At 39.6% G+C, this 19,357-nt stretch overlaps 2 protein-coding genes across 2 annotated transcripts in view; both read left to right on the forward strand.

Moving 5' to 3' along the window:
* The first annotated feature begins 9,170 nt into the window (after positions 1-9,170).
* On the forward strand, positions 9,171-13,002 carry LOC110674071. The gene is made up of 3 exons (XM_021837517.1): positions 9,171-9,398; positions 9,848-9,986; positions 12,782-13,002. Exons 1-3 carry the CDS (start codon positions 9,171-9,173, stop codon positions 13,000-13,002), a joined length of 588 nt encoding a protein of 195 aa, XP_021693209.1.
* Positions 13,003-14,467: 1,465 nt separating this feature from the next.
* LOC5566204 (gamma-aminobutyric acid receptor subunit alpha-6) overlaps positions 14,468-19,357 on the forward strand; it is a 130,649-nt gene continuing 125,759 nt past the window's right edge. Inside the window, exon 1 of the mRNA XM_021839247.1 lies at positions 14,468-14,954. The gene's annotated coding sequence lies outside the window, so the exon portion shown is untranslated. The remainder of the gene's footprint in view (positions 14,955-19,357) is intronic.

Genomic DNA, 19,357 nt, shown 5'->3' on the forward strand with positions numbered 1-19,357 from the left:
GATGGGGGATGGTGAGAGCGTCCTTTTTTTCGCTCCAGGAGCGAATTGAAGGGAGCAGTGCTGCCAGCCATGGTGTCCATTGGAATCAGATGGTATTTAAGATTAATTTCGGTTCCTAGAAGTGATGAATAGCTTCTAAGTGAAGTACATTCTTCTTTAGGAAAATCTATATAAATAAAAATGGAGTGGTGTTTGTATGTCACGAAATGGCTTGAGAACGGTCCAACGGATTGCCGCAAGATTTTCACTGTTGCACTCTTCAAGGGATGCGACGTGTTCGTGCGAAGAAAAAATTCAGGAAAGTCGCCGGATTTATCGGAAAAACGGGAGAAGACTAAGGTGTAATTTTTATGGGGGATTTCTTGACGTTTTCCAACAGCCTACTTGATGGCAAAACAAAGTTTGCCGGGACCACTAGTATTCTAATAATTAACTAATAAATTCGAAAATCAAAATCAACTTCATTGCCAAATTTTACAATTCTCCTGAATGTAGGCTAAAAAAATTAGAGAAAAGGGAATCAGAGAGAATAGACGGCGCTCTCTGCGAGCGTTTCCATATCATCGAAGCAAACCACGTGTTACATTCGGCTAATGTGCTTCAGAGTAATCCGAACAGTGAAGTATAACTGAAAGGAAACTAAATTTGATTATCTATGCATCCTACGAAATGATCCATCTGATAGTGAAAAGCAATTGAAGAATCCAAAGTTGGCAAATTCTTGTCGACTCGATGATTCATTATGTTGCCAACATGGAAGTTTTGTACATGAATAACTGAAATTACCGTTCGCTTTTCGTTACATCGACCTTGTCTATTTCCAAAATCATATTCTCTCAAAAAAATATGTGATTGAGACTAACAGAGTTTTAAATTCCTACAGGAGATGTTCCTTTAAGTATTCATACAAAAGTTTCTTTAGGGATTCCTCTAGAAGTTACCTTATAAATTCCTCCATAAGTTCTTCGTGGAGTTTCTCCGGGAGTTAATGAAGCGATTTTTAAGGAATTCTTTCAAGGATTTTATCAGTGATTTTTCAATGAATTCTTCCAGGGATTTCAGGAACTTCTTCAGGAATTGATCCTAGAGTTTCTTCAGGAATTTATCCAAGAGTTTCTTCAGGAATTCCTCCAAAATTCTCCGCAAGCATTTCTCCAGGAGTTCCTCCAGGAATCTATCCTAGAGTTCCTGCAGGAGTTCCTCCAGATATTCTTCCAGGAATTCCTCCAAATATTTCCCAGAAGTTCGTTCAGGAATTCCTACAGCTGATCCTCTAGACATTGCTCCAGGAATGTCATTAGGAATTCCTCAATGAGTATCTTCAGAATTTTTTCCAGGAGTATCTTCTAGAATTTTCCTAGGATCCTCCAGGTATTCCTCCAAATGTACCTCCAGGAGTTGGTCCAGGTATTCCTCAAGGTGTTCCTCCATGTATTCCTCCTGGAGCTCCTTCAGGATTTTTTCCAAGAGTTCTCCAAGGATTACTCCAGGTATTCCTCCAAATATTCCTCCAAATATTCCTCCAAGAGTTCCTTAAAGAATTACTCCTGGAGTTTCTTTAGGAATAACTGCAGGAGTTCCTCCAGGTTTTCCTTCAGGAATTCCTCCAAGTATTCCTCCAGGAAATCCTTCAGGAATTCCTTCAGGAGTATCTCAAGCGATTACACCAGGAGTTCCTCCAGGCATTCCTTCAAATATTCTTCCAGGAATTCCTTCCAATATTCCTCCAAGAGTTCCTTAAAGAATTACTTCTGGGGTTTCTTTAGGGATTACTGCAGAAGTTCCTCCAGGTTTTCCTCCAGGAATTCCTCCAAATATTCCTTAAGGAAATCCTTAAGGAATTCCTCCTGGGATTTCTTCAAGAGTATCTTCAGCGATTACTCCAGGAGTTTCTCCAGGCATTCCTTAAAATATTCCTCCAGGAATTCCTCCAAATATTCGTCCAAGATTTCCTTTGAGAATTAATTCAGGATTTTCTTCAGGTATTCCTCCAGGAGCTCCTCCAGGTATTTCTCCATATATTCCTCTTGGAGTTCCTTCAGGAATTTCTTCAAGAGTTCTCCAAGGATTACTCAAGGTATTCCTCTAAATATTCTTCCAAGAGTTCCTTAAAGAATTGCTTCAAGAGTTTCTCCAAGGATTACTCTAGGAGTTGCTCCAGGTTTTTCTCCAGGAGTTACTCCAGGTATTCCTCCATGTATTGCTCCTGGAGTTCCTTCAGGAATTTCTCTAAGAGGAATTACTCCAGGTATTCCTCCAAATATTCCTCCAGAAATTCCTCCTAATTTTCATCCAAGGGTTTCCTAAAGAATTTCTCCTGGAGTTTCTTTAGGAATTACTGCAGAAGTTCCTCCAGGTTTTCCTCCAGGAATTCCGCCAGATATTCCTTCACATATTCCTCCAAATATTCCTCCAAGAGTTCCTCAAAGAATTACTCCTGGAGTTTCTTCAGGGATTACTGCAGGCGTTCCTCCAGGTTTTCCTCCAGGTTTTCCTCCAGGAATTCCTAAAATATTCTTCCTGGAAATCCTGAAGGAATTCCTCCAGGAATTATTCCTGGGATTTCTACAGCAGTATCTCCAGCGATTACTCCAGAAGTTCCTCCAGGCATTCCTTCAAATATTCTTCCAGAAATTCCTCCGAATATTCCTCCAAAAGTTCCTTAAATTATTACTTCAGAAGTTTCTCCAGGGAATACTCCAGGAGTTGCTTCAGGTATTCCTCCAGGAGTTCCTCCAGGTATTGTTCCATGTATTCCTCTTGGAGTTTCTTCAGGAATATCTCCAAAAGTTCTCCAAGGATTACTCCAGGTATTCTTCCAAATATTCCTCCAGGAATTCCTCCAAATATTCCTCCAAAAGTTCCTTAAAGATTAATTACTTTCTTCAGGGATTATTGCAGGAGTTCCTCCAGGTTTTATCTCAGGAATTTCTTCTTAATATTCCTCCAGGAAATCCTTAAGGAATTACTCCTGGAATATTTCCTGGGATTTCGTCAAGAGTATCTTCAGCGATAACTCCAGGAGTCTCTCCAGACATTCCTTCAACTTTCCTCCAGGAATTCCTCCAAGAGTTTCTTAGAGAGTTACTTCAGGAGTTTCTTCAGGGATTACTCTAGGCGTTGCTCCAGGTATTCCTCCATGTATTCCTCTTGGAGTTCCTTCAGGAATATCTTCAAGAGTTCTCCAAGGATTATTCCAGGTATTCTTCCAAATATTCCTCCAGGGGTTTTTCCTGGGATTTCTTCAGAAGTATCTCCAGCGATTACTCCAGGAGTTCCTACAGGCATTTCTTCAAATGTTCCTTCAGGAATTGCTCCAAATATTCCACCAGGAGCTCCTTAAAAAATCATTCTAGGAGTTTGTCCAGGAATTGTTCCAAGAGTTCCTTCAGGTATTCCTCTAGCAATCCCTACAGGTAATCTTTCTGAAATTGCAACATGAGTTCCATTATGAATTACTCCAAGAGTATTCTCAGGAATTTCACCAGTTATACCTTCAGGAATTTCTCTCAGAGTTCCTTAAGAAATTGCTCCAGGGATTACTCCAGGTATTGTTCCAAATATTCTTCCAGAAGATCCATAAGAAAAAAAGCCTAGAGTTTCTACAGAGATTACTTCAGGAAATCCTCCAGGTATTCCTATAAATATTGCTCCAGGAATTCCTTAAGAAATTCCTGCACAAGTTCCTTCAAGGATTACTCCAAGAGAATCTCCAGGGATTGCTCCAGGAAATCCCTCAAATATTCCTCAAGGAGTTCTTTAAGAAATTCCTCCAGAAGTTCCTTTAAGGATTCCTCCAGGAGTTTCTCCAGGAATTACTCCAGGTATTGCTCCAAATATTCTTCCAGAAGTTTCATCAGGAATTACGCAAGGAGCTTTTCAAGAGTTTCTCAAGGGCTTACTGCAAGAGTTCCACCAGGCATTCCTCCAAATATTTCTCCAGGAATTCCTCCTTAAAGAATTATTTCAGGAGTTTCTTCAGGGGTTATTTCAGAAGTTCCTTCAGGTAGTCTTCCAGGATTTCTTCCAAGTATTCCTGCAGGAATCCCTAAAGGTAATCTTTCTGAAATCGCAACAGGAGTTCCATTAGGAATTACTCCAAAAGTATTCTCAGGAAATTCTCTAGGAGTTCTCCAGGGATTATTCCAGGTATTTTTTTTTCAAATATTTCTTCAGGGATTCCTCAAAGTTTTCTTCCAGGAGTTCCATGAGGGAAAAACGCCAGGAGTTTCTCCAAAGATTTCTCCTAGAGATCCTCCAGGTATTCCTATAAATAATGCTCCAGGGGTTCCTCCTGGAGGAATAGAGTTCCTTAAGAAATTCTTCCAGAAGTTCCTTCAAGGATTCATCCAGGAGTTTCTCCAGGTATTGCTCCAAATATTTCTTCAAGAATTCCTTCAAATATTCTTTCAGGAGTTCCATAAGGAATTACCCCAGGGATTACTTCGGGACTTTCTCCAGGGACTACTTCAGGAGATCCTCCAGGTATTCCTACAAATATTGCTCCAGGAATTCTTCCGAATATTCCTCCAGGAGTTCTTTAAGGAATTCCTCTAGAAGCTTACCCAGAGATTCCTCCAGGAGTTTCTCCAGCAATTACTCCAGGGATTCCTCCAAGTACTCCTCAAGGTATTTTACCAAATATTCCTCCAGGAATTCCTCCAAATAATACTCCATGAATTCCTTCTATATTTCCTCCAGGAGGTCAGGAATTCCTCCATGAGTTCAGGAAATCTTCCAGGAGTTCAAGAATTCTTCCTGTAGTTCCTTTTGAAATTCCTTCAGTAGTTTTTCCAAAGATTCCTCCACGAGTTCCTAGACGAATTACTCCAGGAGTTCCAACAGGAATTACTCCATGATTTCCTGCAGGAGTATTTCCAAGAGTTTCTCCATTAATTCCTCCAGGAGTTCCTTCAGAAATTCCTGGAGAAGTTCCTCCAGAAATTTCTCAAGCAGTTCCTCCAGATATTCCTCCAGGAATTGCTCCGAATGAAGCTCCAGAAGGTCCTCCAAGGATTCATCCAGGAGTTTCTCTAAATATATCCCAGAATTTCTCCAAGTGAGGAGTTTCATTAAGAATTTCCCCAGAAGTTTCTCCAGAGATTCCTCCAGGAGTTCCGCAATAGATTCCCTAGGAGTTCTTCCAGTAGTTTCTTCTGGGATCCATTCAAGAGATCCTCCAGGAATTTCTACAGGAGTTCTTTTATGGATTTCTTCAGGGTTTTTTTTTATGGATTCCTTCAGGAGTTCTTCTAGGAGCTCCGTCAAGGACTCTTTCACAAGTTTCTTTAGGAATTTCTCCAGGAGTTCGTCCAGAAATACCTACAGGAGTTCTTTCAGGGATTCGTCTTAAGATTCTTCCAGAATTTTTTTTCAGAGATTCCTCCAAGAGCTCCTTCAGGGACTTCACCAGCATATCCTTCTGGGATTCCTCCACTAGATCGTCCAAGGATTTTCTCAGGAGTTACTCCAGTGATTCCTCCAAGAGTTCTTTGAAGGATTTCTCCAGGAGTTCCGTTAGAGAATTCTTCACGAGTTCCTTCAGGGATTTCCTCAGGAGTTACTTTATAGATTACTTCAGGAGTTCCTTTGTGGATTCCTTCAGGAGTTCCTCGGGGATTTGTCTTGGAGATTCTGCAGGAGTTTTTCCAGGAGTTCCTTCATACATACCTCAACGAGTTCTTTTAGAGCTTCGTCATAGCATTTCTCCAGAGTTCTTTTTCTAGAGATTCCTCCGGAAGCTACTTCAGAATTTCCTTCAGGGATTTCTACACGAGTTCCTCAAGAGATTCCTCCAGATGTTTCTCCAGGGATTTGTCCAGGTATTGTTTCAGAAATATCCCTAAATATTCATCCAGGAAATCCAAGAGTTCTTCAAAGGATTTTTCCAGGAGTTCCGCTAGAAATTCTTTAGGAGTTCTTTCAGGAGTTCCTCCTGGAATCCCTTAAGGTATTCCTTCACGAGTTCCTCCAGGGATTTTCTCAGGAGTACCTTTATATAATTTATTTCAGGACTTCCTTCAGGAATTCCTCCAGAAATTCCTACAGGGGTTGCTCCAGGCGTTCATTCATGTTCTCCGAGAAATCCTCTAGATATTTCTTTAAGAATTTCCCTAAGATATCCTGTAAAATTTCTTGATGGAAACTTTGGAGAAAAAAAATCATAAATGACTTCCTAACTAAAACTCTTGCATTCTCGGAGGAAATTTTGAAGGAATTCGTGAAGAAATTTCAAGCAAAATCCCTGAAGGAATAAGTGGAAGAATCCCTATACGAATTACAGAAAACCCCTAAAAGGAATTGCTGTAGGAACTCCTGAAGGAATCTTTGGAAGGATTTATGGAAAGGATTCGAAAAAATATTCTAGAAAATATTCTACTAGAAAATAATATATCTGGATGAACTTTTGTATGAATCCGGGGATGAATGCTTGGTGGGATTTCTTGATTCTGGAATATCTTGGAGGAATCCCTGAAGAACATGCTATAGAAATTTGGGGAGAAATTTCTGGGGGAGAAAATCTCTGGAGAATATTCTGGAGGTATCTTTGAAGAAATCCAGATTACCTGGAAAAAATTACTGTTTTTTTGCAAAAATCCCTGGAATAATTCCTGGAGAACTTTCAGGAGGTATCACTAGAAGAAATCCTGGAAAAAAATGTATGTGTATCTGTAGGAATCACTGGAAAAATACTTGGATAAAATGCGTGCAAGCACCATGGAGGAAGAAATTTCCGAAGGATATCCTGGATGAATTCTTGGAGTAATTCCGGGAGAAATACCTTTAGGAAATCCTTAAATTTCATGAGGAATAGTGGAAGGAGCTCTTCAAGGAATAAATAGGCGAATCCTTGAGAGCCTCATTGGAGATATTCCTGGCGATATCACCGACGCAATTCTGATAGGAACCCCTGGAGAATTTCCTAGAAGATATCATTAAAAAGTCCTGAAGGAACTCCTGGAGAAATCCCCAAAGGGACTCCTAGAAGAATCTATAAAGGGATTCCTTGGAAATACCCCCAGGAGGAATTCTCAGAAGAATCTTAGTTTGAATTCTCGGATTAATCCCTAGAGAATTAAATCCCCAGAAGAATTTCCGGATCAATCTCTGCAGGAATTGCTTGATGAAGGAGGAATCTCCGTATACAAATTCTCGTAGGAATCATTGAAGGAATACTCGTTGAAATTCCTGGAGGAATTCACCTTTTTTTTTCAAAAAAGATCCCTGTAGAAATTCCTCGATAGAGTCCTAGAGGAATGCTAAGAGAATTTCCCATCAGGAAATCCCGAAGAAATTTCTTTAGAAAATAATTTGGGAATCTCTGAATTGAGTTCCATTCTTGAAAGAATTTTGCAAGATGTTTTAAAAAAAATCATAGAAAATAAAAAAAAATGAAAATAATCACACATATTCTTCTTCAGGAATGCCTCATTATTTCTACAAAGAAACGCTGGTGTTCTTTGAAAAAAATAATTTAAAAGTTTCGCTGGAAAAATCTTGGAGAAGTTGTGTGCCATCCAGTATTTGCTTACAGGAAAAAACTCAGATTGATCTAGGAAGTCGTACTAACCTAGGCATAGATCGTTTAAGGCCTTTAAGGCTATTTTAAGGCCAGTTTAAGGCTATTTAAGCCTAGAATGGCTTTGGGAAAAGCCAAGAATGACTATGGGAAGAGCCATAAATGGCTCTATGAAATGCTAAACACGGCTTCGAGTAAAACTGATGATGCTTGGGCGGTTGAAGGCAGCCTAGGAGGGACTGAATACGGAGATGAAGATACAGGTCGAACGGTTTCAAGCGTTGGGGGAGCAAGTGTGTCAAAGCGCGGAGAAGTTGAACAAGTTGGAGGTCGATTTGGAGATCAGCGAAATGGAGAACAGAGACGCTGAAGAGTAAGTTAGTAAAGTTGGAACAGAGAATGTCGCTGGTGGAAGAGCGGAGGAATTCTATGGAACGACAGAAAAAGTTGCTCGTTGATTAGCTGGATGAGAAACAACAGGAGTTCATACTGCATGAGGATGAGCTGATGCAGCGCTTGGTGAATCTTTCGCAACGCGATAAAGCAGTTGAAGGCAAACTGGAAAGGAACTTCTAGAGCTGGAATGCAATCGTCGGGACGTGAAACACCAGAGAGATCAACATCAGCCGAAGTTGAATCAACTGAAAGTGCAGATTGGTGCCTTCGAGAAAAGTTCCAATCGTGCTTCCGAGCTGGAGAACAAGAACTACAATCTAACTCAGGAAGTTGCAGCGAAGGTCTTGGAGAAGGACTCCGAGATCGATCAGCTGGAGTATGAGCTGACTAATCAGCTGTCGAAGATTGAGGATGCGTGCAAGCAGCGGCCGGAAAATGTGGAACGGACGCGGGACAGCAATTCGGACGTGTAAGATGAAGTTGTTCGTCTGCAGGAGAATATGTACCCTCTGTAACAGCAGCGGACGGTTTTGCAGAAGGAAACTACATGGTATAAGATGCGGAATGAGAGCCTGAATAATGAAAAATAGCAAAGAACTGCAGGAGCTTTGCAAGCAAATTGTGCCAGATCAGACCGTTTTGGAGAATTTGAGGGCACACCTTAGCGCAGAATCATCAGTTCGAGATCTATGGGTATCTGTGCAGAATGAGATGGCTTAGCCAAAGGAACGACTCGATGGGAAGGATCAGCCGAAGTCCCTCAACTGCAGCAAAAGAATCTGCAGAAGCAGATGGCTGCAAGCGGTGGTCAGGTGGAAGATCCTTTCTCGAGCTAACAGGCAACTCCCGAAAAATCGGCGGCCGCCTTGGAGGAGAAGATTAGGGAACTAGAAAACGACGCCACCTGGAAAAATTCACGGATACAGGAGCTGCAGATCGAGAAGGTCTTGGCCGATGGAAGTTTGGAGGAGTTGAGGAAGCAAATGCATTTGTTTCAGCACAACGTGCAGAACAATGAGGCTTTGGAAACACAACTCGCACAGAAGAGCTCCGAACTGGAACAGTTCAGTATTTATGCAGTTGTCCCAAAAGATTCCGCCGAAGAAGCCGGATCAAGAGGTCGAAGCCATTCCAACCTTCAGTGCTTTGCAATTTTTCGCCGCACCAAGCAAGGTCAGTACCCCCCGCACTAGGATGGGATGAACCGGTAGCAGTGCAGCACCAAGTAGCAACCAACCAACCGAACGAACTACAAATGCTTCGCGATGAAATCGAGCAGTTGAAGGCACGAAATGAAGCTGCTGTCAAGGAGATTCGAAAGTTGCAGGGCAAGTTAGCAACGGTTGTGGACCGTGATAGCGAGTACCAGCAGCTGAAGGACGAGGTTGATATCCTACGAGCGCAGGACGCTTCGTGGAACCAGAAAGTGGACGAGAATGCAGCAAGATTGAGGAGCGTAGCACAATCGCTGCAGGAAGAGCAGGTGAATATTAGCCAACTGGAGGAGCAGTTACACAGCAATTCGTCGGCTGCAGTGGCGCCAATCCGTGGCGTCATTTTTTACCAATTCAGCATTTCAGGGTCCCATCTTTGAGGACTTGGTCGTGTCCAAGAAGGCATAGTGCGCCAAGTGCGTCAGAAAATCGCGAAGAATGGTCCGTGGAAGAACCTGCAGTGGTGTCAACGGCTGTAACATCTCAGCATGCCGTCGGCTTCATGAGCATGGTGGATGATCGTTAGCTGGAGAACCTTCGCGAGCAGAGCGAGCTACAGCCCAAACTAATCCACGAACAGGAAGACCGATCAGCAATATACCACGGCTCAATCGATTATAGAACGGCTGCAGCAAGATCTAAGTCCACTTCAGCAACGGTACGCGGAACTGGAGGCTCACCTACAAGCCTAAAATATGACGAATTCCTCCAACTGAAGGATGAAATCGACATCCCGCGGGCGCAGAACGCCTCACTGAGCTACGAGGTGAATGAAGCGACAGCCAAGCTCAAGAACTTGGCGAAGCTATTGCAGGAGGAACAGTTGAAGGTCAATCAGTTGGAAGAGCAGCTTCACAGTAAGGAATCTAGTAAAAATGGTTTCGGAAAAAAACTTGGTTTTTGGTAAAAAAAAGATTGGTTTGGCGCTCAAAATGAAACAATGCGTCGGCATAGGGAAAAGCCAAAATGGCTGTGAGAAAAGCCAAATGGCTTTGGAAAAAGCCAATATGGCTTTGAGAAAATCCAAAATGCTTTAGGGAAAACCAAAATGGCTTTGGGAAAAGCCAAAAAACTTGGAAAAAAAGCCAAAATGTCTTTGGGAAAAGCCAAAATAGCAACGGAAAAGCCAAAATGACTGAGAACAGCCAAAATATCTTTGAGGAAAGCCAAAATGGCTTTAGGAAAAACCAGATGGCTTTGGGGAAAGCCAAAATGGCTTTGGTAAGAGCCAGAATCGCTTTGGGAAAAAACCAAAATGGCTTTTGGAAAAGCCAAAATGGCTATGGGAAAAAAACAAAATGCTTCCAGTAAAGCCAACATTGCTTTGGGAAAAGCCAAAAATTACTTTAAGAGAAGCAAAATATGGCCTTTAGCATAGCCAAATACGGATTGTATGACATTTGCCAGAAAACCATTTGCCAGAATCAATTCGCCAGAATGTTTTTTGCCAGAAAGCCATTCCCCAGAATGGACCATTTGCCAGAAACCCATTCCCAAGAATCATTTTTTTGTAATTCATTCTGATCCTTGATATCAATTGATTGACAAATTTATGGAAAATTTAAGGCTACCGAATTTACCGAATTTATGGCGGAATTGACGAGAAATTAATATTTTTTTGCTATATAGCTGACCAAAATAAGAGATGAGATATTAGGCACGAATTCGTCGAATAGATATGTTACTGAACAGTGTATCATTGCCAAACATCGCACAACAACTAAAAAGAACAGCCTTTCATTAAAAGAAGGACAAGTTAACATACACGAAGAACGATTAAGTAGAATTATCCCCAGAAGAAGACTCGATTTTGAGTCGAAACGTCGAGAAAAATCTAAAAACATCGTTTCGATTCCTCCCAAGACTGCAGTGCCGAATCCAGTAGCTATTTAGGGACAGGTGTTGACTATCTATCCACCGATTTTTGCATTTTGCACGCCACCAGTCTTTCTTAGATTTATTTTTTCAACTGTAGTTATTGAAAATAGATTTGAAACTATATTGTTTATATAACTTCCATTGTTTCTGTAAGCTGCAGGCAGCAAAACACCTTTTCAGTATAATTATTGTGTGGTACTGAATGAACATAGCCATTGATCTTGTCTTTCAACCCTGTCAACCATCATGACAATCAAAAGCCTGTTGAAAGAAGCCCGAGAATGTAGCGTCGGATCGGACATCAAACGATCTAGTAGGCATGGCACAACTTCGACGCCTCACTCCTATAGTAACGTCAGAATGTAATGAAAGGTACTTCATGGGGCTCCCGCTTGCCAACAACGATTCTGAACTCCACATTTGGCGATCCTGCCAGAATTTCAAATAAATTTTCGTGTTCCTGGAGAGCCTGGATTTGTTAGCAAGCGGGAGTGTCCACTAGAAAATGTGTTTGTGTCGATACTTCTTAAACCACGTGTGAAAATAAGTGTTCAGAGTGATTGTGGAGTGAAGTTTGAATCTGATAAAAAAGGCATATATCTGTAAGTAAACAACAATGTGATATTTTCTATGAATAAGAGAAAACTGATTGACTGATAGAAGAGGAAATATTACATGAATATGTATTGCTGTGTGCGTTTGAAATGCAAATATCAAATACGGGAGCACCAAACGCGGTAAGATTTTCAACAACGAAGGAGAAGTCATAGATTGATTTTCATTGCTAGGTTGGCGGTGATATGGACTATGGTTGCTAGGTAACCCGTTGAAGCAGCAATGTTTCTCTCTGTTCTTGTTGTTGCTCTTATTGAACACCAGCATCAGCTCAACTATTTGAGTTGCGCGATACAGGCTTTGAAGTGAATATTTTGTTTTGCTTTAGAATTCAAACAGATTGCTTCGATGGAAATATTTCAATGTAAAAAAAATGGAGAAAGTGTTTCATCTGTTTTATCCAATTCAAAGATTATGTTCATTTCGAGCTGATTCATATGTTATGAAGTGCACATTTTGCTTTTATCAGGGACCTATTTTCTGCATAAGTTGAACCGAAAAAGAATAACGTTAGGAACTGAACTATTCTTTTTGCAGAAGGCAATTGAACATATCCGTGCAACAAGTGTATAAAAAAATATCGTATAATAAAGAATAATTTGTATAATAAGTATAATTTGTATAATAATGTGATTTTGAAAAAGAGAAGTGAAGTGTTGAAGCTCTATAAGCGGTTTTCTTGAATATTAATCATTTTGTATAACTTACACACTAAGCTCTTACGGTGAATTTCACCGTAATCTCAAGAGCTGAACAGTTCGGTGAAATTAAACACCGTAATTTCGTCAAAATTTTACGGATTCCGGTGATTTTTCACCGAATACTGTAAAAGTTTACCGCACTCCGTTAATTTATTTCACCGAACTGTTCAGCTGTTGAGATTTTACAGGAATCCGTAAAATAATATAAGTGTGTATCAATTAGTATTCAATCTATTTTTTTATGTTGAAACAATATGAAATCCTAATGCAAGGAATTTGGTCTTAATTTGAGCTGAACATTCTGAAGGCACAGTATGCCTCACTCCGGCAGGAAGTCGATGAGAAGTCCGATCGCATCAAGCGAGTCTGTTCGAACAGAAAACATGCGTGTCCGATCTAAGAGGAACAACTGGCCACTCGAAAGCAGTAACCTCCTTCGACTGCTGCCTTCTTCGGAGGCCAGCTGCAACCACCGGCAGCTGCCGTTTTCGAAGAAATCATTTCGCCGAAGAAAGCGTACGTGGTCAAGTCCACCTCTTCAAGCGTTGTGCTGAAGTGTCGAATATCCGAGAAGGTCGACTACATTCGGCAATTGGAAGTGGAGAAGGAGCGACTGCTGCAAGAGATTGTCGAACTGAAGGTCAGATCAGGCAAGTTGCTGGAGAAGCTCAAGGAATGAAAGACCAAGAGCGCTACGTTGCAGCGACGTTCGTCTTCGATGGAAACCAGCGAACTAGATCTGCCCATCCAGGAGGAGCTCAACGCCCAAATCATGACACTGGAAGGATGGTTGAGCTGAACGATAGAAGGAATCCGCGGAGAAGAAATCACTAATAAAGCAACTCGACGTGTTGGTGGTCGCCAACGAACGGTTCACCAAAAATAAGGAACGGCAGGACGCGCAAAGATGGAAATCCAGGTGGCCATGATCAAGGAGTTGAACACAATGCTGCAACAGTTGGAAATTGAGACAATGAGAGCGAACAAAAAGAGAGCAAACCGGTTGAACAAGGGCAATCCGAAGCAGTAGACGTTGGATCTCCTAACCATCGAACCCAAGAGCTGGAGAGAGAAGTTCAAGATCTCAAAGGAGACAACGAGGAACTGCAAGCGCTTCTGGATCGCAAAATCCAAGATCTTATCGAGAAAATGGTTCCAAAACTATTTAGACCAACCTGGAACGCTTGAACGAACAGAAATCGCAGGAAACTGAAAACCTGATGAGCAAGAACACCGAATTGACGCAATAGATCGAAAAAATGGGCACCGAAAGCCTGTTCCAATCGGCCGAACAGGAGGTGAAGCTTCAGGAACAGGTGTAACAGTTGAGCGCTCAGCTGCAATACAAAGAAGCGGTGATCATCCACTTGGGCGAACGGGTAGAACAGCAAGCGAAACCCAGTCACTAGTGCAAGAAATTCTCGTTAAGAACCAGGAAATCAACAATCTAACAACGGCATCGCGAGTGCAGCTGCTGGAAGCCGAAAGGCAAGAGATGCAAAACGCCTTTGATAAAAGGCAAAATGAAGTCAAAAGCCAAAATTTCTTTGTGATAAACTAAAACAGCTTTGGGAAAAACCAACATAGCTTTAGAAAATGCAGTGTTGACCCATTTTGCATAATGACGATTCGCAAAAACAAGTTTGACTTAATGGACGATTCGCATAAAGCATCTTCATACAAGAACAGGTAGCATTTTAAAGAAGGTATTTAATTCTCATCATGCCAAACGTCCTTATGACTATCGTCTTCATGCAAAAAGTCCCACTTCCGGAAAATGTCACAAATGGCTTTGGGAAAAGCCAAACTGGCTATGGGAAAAGACAAAATGCTTCCAGTAAAGTCAAAATAGCTTTGGGAAAAGCCAAAAATCACTTTAAGAGAAGCAAAATATGGCCTTGAGCATAGCCTAAAATGACTTTGAATATAGCCAAAGTTAATTTAGACATAGACATAATTCTCGCCATTTCCAGCAATAGCAATCACATAAACTGTTACACTCTCTCGCTCGGGATTCCTCCGCAATGTGATGCTGCGAATGAGAAAAACTCTTTTTTTCCCACCACCTTCAAGAGAGGCCCGCGTCGAGCCACTCGGGGAAAAGGCGGGAAAAACTCCGGCAATGTGGCCGACGGACTGACTGACTCTGATCTGCTAGTCGTCTTACGGAACACAACCGAAACTCTAAAGGCGGAATCACCGCACGATATGCTCGAGACGAAATAAAAACGGACAGCCTAATCATAACGTAACGGCGAATCGAACGGGCCGGATCGTTGTCGGGAAAGTTCCGTTCCTTTTCAGGGGCCCCGAGTTGCGGTTTGTGTCCCTTGCGAAACGACGACGACGGTTAGATTCGAAGTGCGTTTGACGCGTGGTCCGTTGAAATAGTTCGTTTTTTTTTTTTCAAGGGGGTTTCACAGAGTGAGAAGAGGAATCCCGGTGGAATTTCGTGGTCTTCCGGGTGCGAGTGTGTGCGATTGTGATCTCTGGTGGTTTTGCGGTTTGGACTTTGGGGTTTGATTGACAAGCGAAGGGTAACTCGGTGACTTAAGATTCGATTTGTGAAACAATTCAGTTGGAACGTGAGCTATGTGAATTCAACGAAATCTAGAAGAACTATTCTATATGGTAAGTGTTCTTCTTCTTCTTCTTTCTGGAAATATGTCCAAACCAGAGCGTTAATGATTAATCATAAATTTAATCATGATTAATGATTAATGATTATGATTAATCAAAAATGTTAATCTTTAATCACAAAAAATCAAGAGTTAATCATTAGTCACTAATCACAATCATTGCAAAATTATGTTTTAATCATTAATCATTAACCATAATCATAAAGATCGTTAATTTTATTCAGTAATCATAAACTTAATCATAAGTCAAACATTTAATCCATCATCAATCAATCATTGAACAAAATTTAACAAATTTTACAACATTGCCTTCTAATGTATAAATCAATTTTGCATTTCTTATATCTTGTGACACGAACAATGAGATTTTATGCCCAAGGAACGTCGAAATCCAACCAAGTACAGCATGGATTTGCTTTGTTCCGAAGACGTTTTCATAAGACTAAAAAAGACCCTTAAATATTTCCTTCATGTAAGACGGTGCATTTCTTAGTTGTATTGTCCGAAGACGCGGTTGGAAGCTTATATGTGGTACCATTCTACATGAAGGATTGCTGTTTATAGGGGCAGATCACAACATTTCGACCTAGCACTAGTTTATTGGCCGTACATAAGATTGTTGTATACTTTGTATCAAAATCCGAAAATTGGCACAATATTTTCAAGATCAAAGTTCTTTTCCCCCAGTAGGTAGTATTTCTGTCAATACTCCCTCGCTGTTTTTGTTCACGTTTGATGTTTGCAATATAACATCGCCTGAAGAAATCCACTGAATGTAGCAGAGCGTTAAGTTGATCTTGATTAAACATACGATGATTATAATCGATAAACTATGATATTCTAAAACTAGAAGAGTTTTTGAGTGCTTGTGAAAAATGGTGCAAAACTATCGAGAAACAATAAAGTTATCGCGTTTTGAATATTTTTTAGTGTTAAAAAATGAAGCTGCCGGTAGAGGGGTTAAAGTAGTTTCAGGGCACGGATTTTAAAATTTTGGGTTTTGGTTCAAACTTAAATGTAGATTCAGAAAATACGAAAAAAAAACTGAATACTCCTAAACAAGCCAATCCTTCCGAAAATTCTTATATCAAATACTTCAATAATTCCCTTGAAAATTAATTCAATTACTTGGATTGCAAAATTCATGAAGTTTATTATATGGAAAGCTTGGTTTCAGAACTACCAATATAGTGCTTCGCTATCATTTTGGAGGAATTTTTGGAGTATGATTAAACAACTTATTGAATTTTAACATTTCGCTTTACAAAAAGAATACTAATAATCACTAGAAAGGCAAGCAAATAGCATTCAACTTTTATATGTATAATTATAATACAATCACATTGTAGTAGGCTGAGATGAGGAATAATGTAACAGTAGGCTGAGAAAGTAAACGTACAATAAATGTCATTAATATTATAGTTCTCAACTGAACATGTTGTGTTCTCACATTACTACATTGGCGACGAGGATTTGTTCAAACTCCCGTACCGGGTTGAAAAAAAGAGAAGGTGGACGAAGAAGAAAAATATTGACCAAGTTGAAAAACATTTGTGCTAGTACTAGCCAAATCGGGAAGTGGTTGAAGAGCTTTTACTGAAGTCTGAATTTCCGGCAGATTTCCAGACTTGTTTTTGGACTAACGCTGCCTTATGTAAAGTAACAGCGGTCATTTGTGTGGCGGATGGACGATTGTTCTGGTGAGTTTTGTGATCAAATGTGTTACTGGTTGTGTGTATTTTATGTGCGCAAGTGAACCGACTTTATGCACCGAGGATCCACCGATGTAAAGTAAGATGAACTTAATTATGAGCTCATTGATTGTTGTATTGGATGTTGTAATAATAATTGGAAAAAAAGAATCAAGAGAAGGTCGTATCAGATACGTAATGTGAATATTATTTACATAAATCTTGAGTTGACTGAAAAATCACATTTTTCTACGGAACTGCTTCAATATAAAATGATCTGCATTTTGATAATTTCTAAATCATATTTGTTTGAATACGCTAAGCAAATTGACAGACAACTGGACAGACAGATGGACTGATCAATTCCATGCTTACTATGATAATATTTTGAAAAGGTAAAAAGACAACGTAAACATTCAATCACACTAAGACTTGAGATAAAAATTTAAATTCCAAATATACACTTTTATAACAGTCTTCAGGGATGCCTAGCTCGATTCATCATGGAAATTTTCCTAAATATTTTAATTGTGCATTAAAATTAAGAAAACAAACTTTGTGGCTAATCTGCACTAAAACAACGAGAAAAAGAAAGATTCTAGATTATTAGGAGAAGTAGTACTTGGCGAACTGAATACGAAATACGGTCTTTCATAAATTGTTATCATTAAACATTGTTTGATTTGCATTAAATTTTTTTTTTTCCTTGTCTGTAGAGCCTTTTACCCACTGCGTCCAATAATTAGGAATATTGTGGTATGACCCATATTTAATTTTGTGCTCATCAAATATCCTCTCACAATTGAGATGTGGTGGACAATGGTTGATGGAGCACGTTATCCCAACTAGGCTCAACTCGTTTTATAAAGTTTATTACCCTGTTTGGATTGCATTGCCAAACTTCGGAGGGCTCCAATAACCCTTTTCCAAATATTGACAACCTTTGATTGAACAATGCTCCACAGCTGCAAAGCAAGTGTTCAGCGGTTTCGTTTTCGTTCAAACAAAATCGACATTCTGAGAATTGGATTTTTCCAATCTTGTAAAGGTAATACCTGCTCGGGCAGTGACCAGTCATCAGACCGGTTATTACCCTGGTATTTTTTTATTAAGATTCAATATGGCCCGGGCTTTTGACAGACTGGGTCTAATAAATCTTTTCGCTTGCTTGGCTGTATCCGTGGCATTCAAATTAGTTTCTACCATGGACATTTCCCAAGTTCTTAGTTTCATCCTAAGAGTACTCTCAGGAACTCCACAAAAAGGTTCAGGGCCGACGAAGCTCGAAGCTGCACCCTGTCTTGCTAGATTGTCGGCGATTTCATTCCCTTCAATACCACAATGGCCGGGAACCCAGTACAACGTTACTTCGTTCCTACTGGCCAATTGCTTCAAAGAGAGAATACATTCCCACACTAACTTCGATTGACATGTAAATGCCTTTAGCGCATTTAATGCTGCTTGACTGTCCGAGAAAATACAGATCTTAGCAAACCTGTAATTCCTTTTGAGACAAACATTTGTGCATTCTAAAATTAGTCATTATTTATTTTCAACTTGGAATAGTATCATGAAGCCTCAGTTTGTATATATTATTTATATTTAATACTTTAATTGCTAAAGGATTCGAAGAAAAGTTAAAGATAAATTTCTATCTATTTGATACAGAAATGAACTGATAGTTTTATTTATGGAAGTTTTGAACACTTGAGAATTTATATGATGTATTGTTTACAGAACACTGAAAAAAGTCAAGAAGACAACTAACCTTAACTTAAATAGATTGTGCAGTTGTGTTATTAATTTTAAGCTATGTTGCTACTGTCTTGAATCTGTTATTGAATTTTTATTGATTTATTTATGAACGTGTACCATTCATAAAATTGATTCATTAGAATAGTTATCTAATTTAAACTTTTATGTACTATACCGAAAGTTAAGCAATTGAATGTTACAATTAAACTAGCGTAACATAAATAGATGAATAAATAATTATATATATGAATAAATTGTGTTATTCAAAAAAAAAAAAATAGTGTAATAATCTTTCACGTGAATAATCGTGATTTCATTGAGAGCAGGAAATATAGAACTATACTTCTAAAGTTACAAATTCCCAGATAATGTGTGAGAGTAACTTGACATTACAAATAATTCGTGAAGAAAATAATAGCATCTGAATTGAAGAGCAAAGGTTATGAAAGCTGACAATGCACGATGATGTAATATGTATGGTAACTAATATATGATCAGTATACTTTTGAGGAAAAAGTAACCATCTCTAAAAAAAAAACAAATGGTTGAATCAAAGATGAAATAACCTAGAGAATTCTCGTATAAGTGTATAAGTTACAGTTTTACAGTGAATTTAAGAAGTAAATGGTGCGGCGAATTTTTGTCTAGCAAGATAACAACAATGAGTTTTGGGAAATCACACCACACTCGGATTTCTTATGAAAATAGTAGATAATCTGATAATAATCCTAGCCTCTTTCTGTATCCAAATATAGGGGATTAAGTTATCCTAGTCTATTTGGAGTTGAAAATAAAAATACCAGCGAAGGGAAATTCGAATTCTAGTTCGCTGTATACAAGGAGTTAAAGGAGGTTTACGCAACCTTAGTCTAATTCCTATAAAGAAACGTAGGGAGCTTAACCGAAGTTCTAATCCGTTCCTGTATCCAAATATCCAGCTTTTTACGCT

Source organism: Aedes aegypti, chromosome 1 (assembly GCF_002204515.2).
Source record: "Aedes aegypti strain LVP_AGWG chromosome 1, AaegL5.0 Primary Assembly, whole genome shotgun sequence".
In the NCBI taxonomy this organism is placed as follows: Eukaryota; Metazoa; Arthropoda; class Insecta; order Diptera; family Culicidae; genus Aedes; species Aedes aegypti.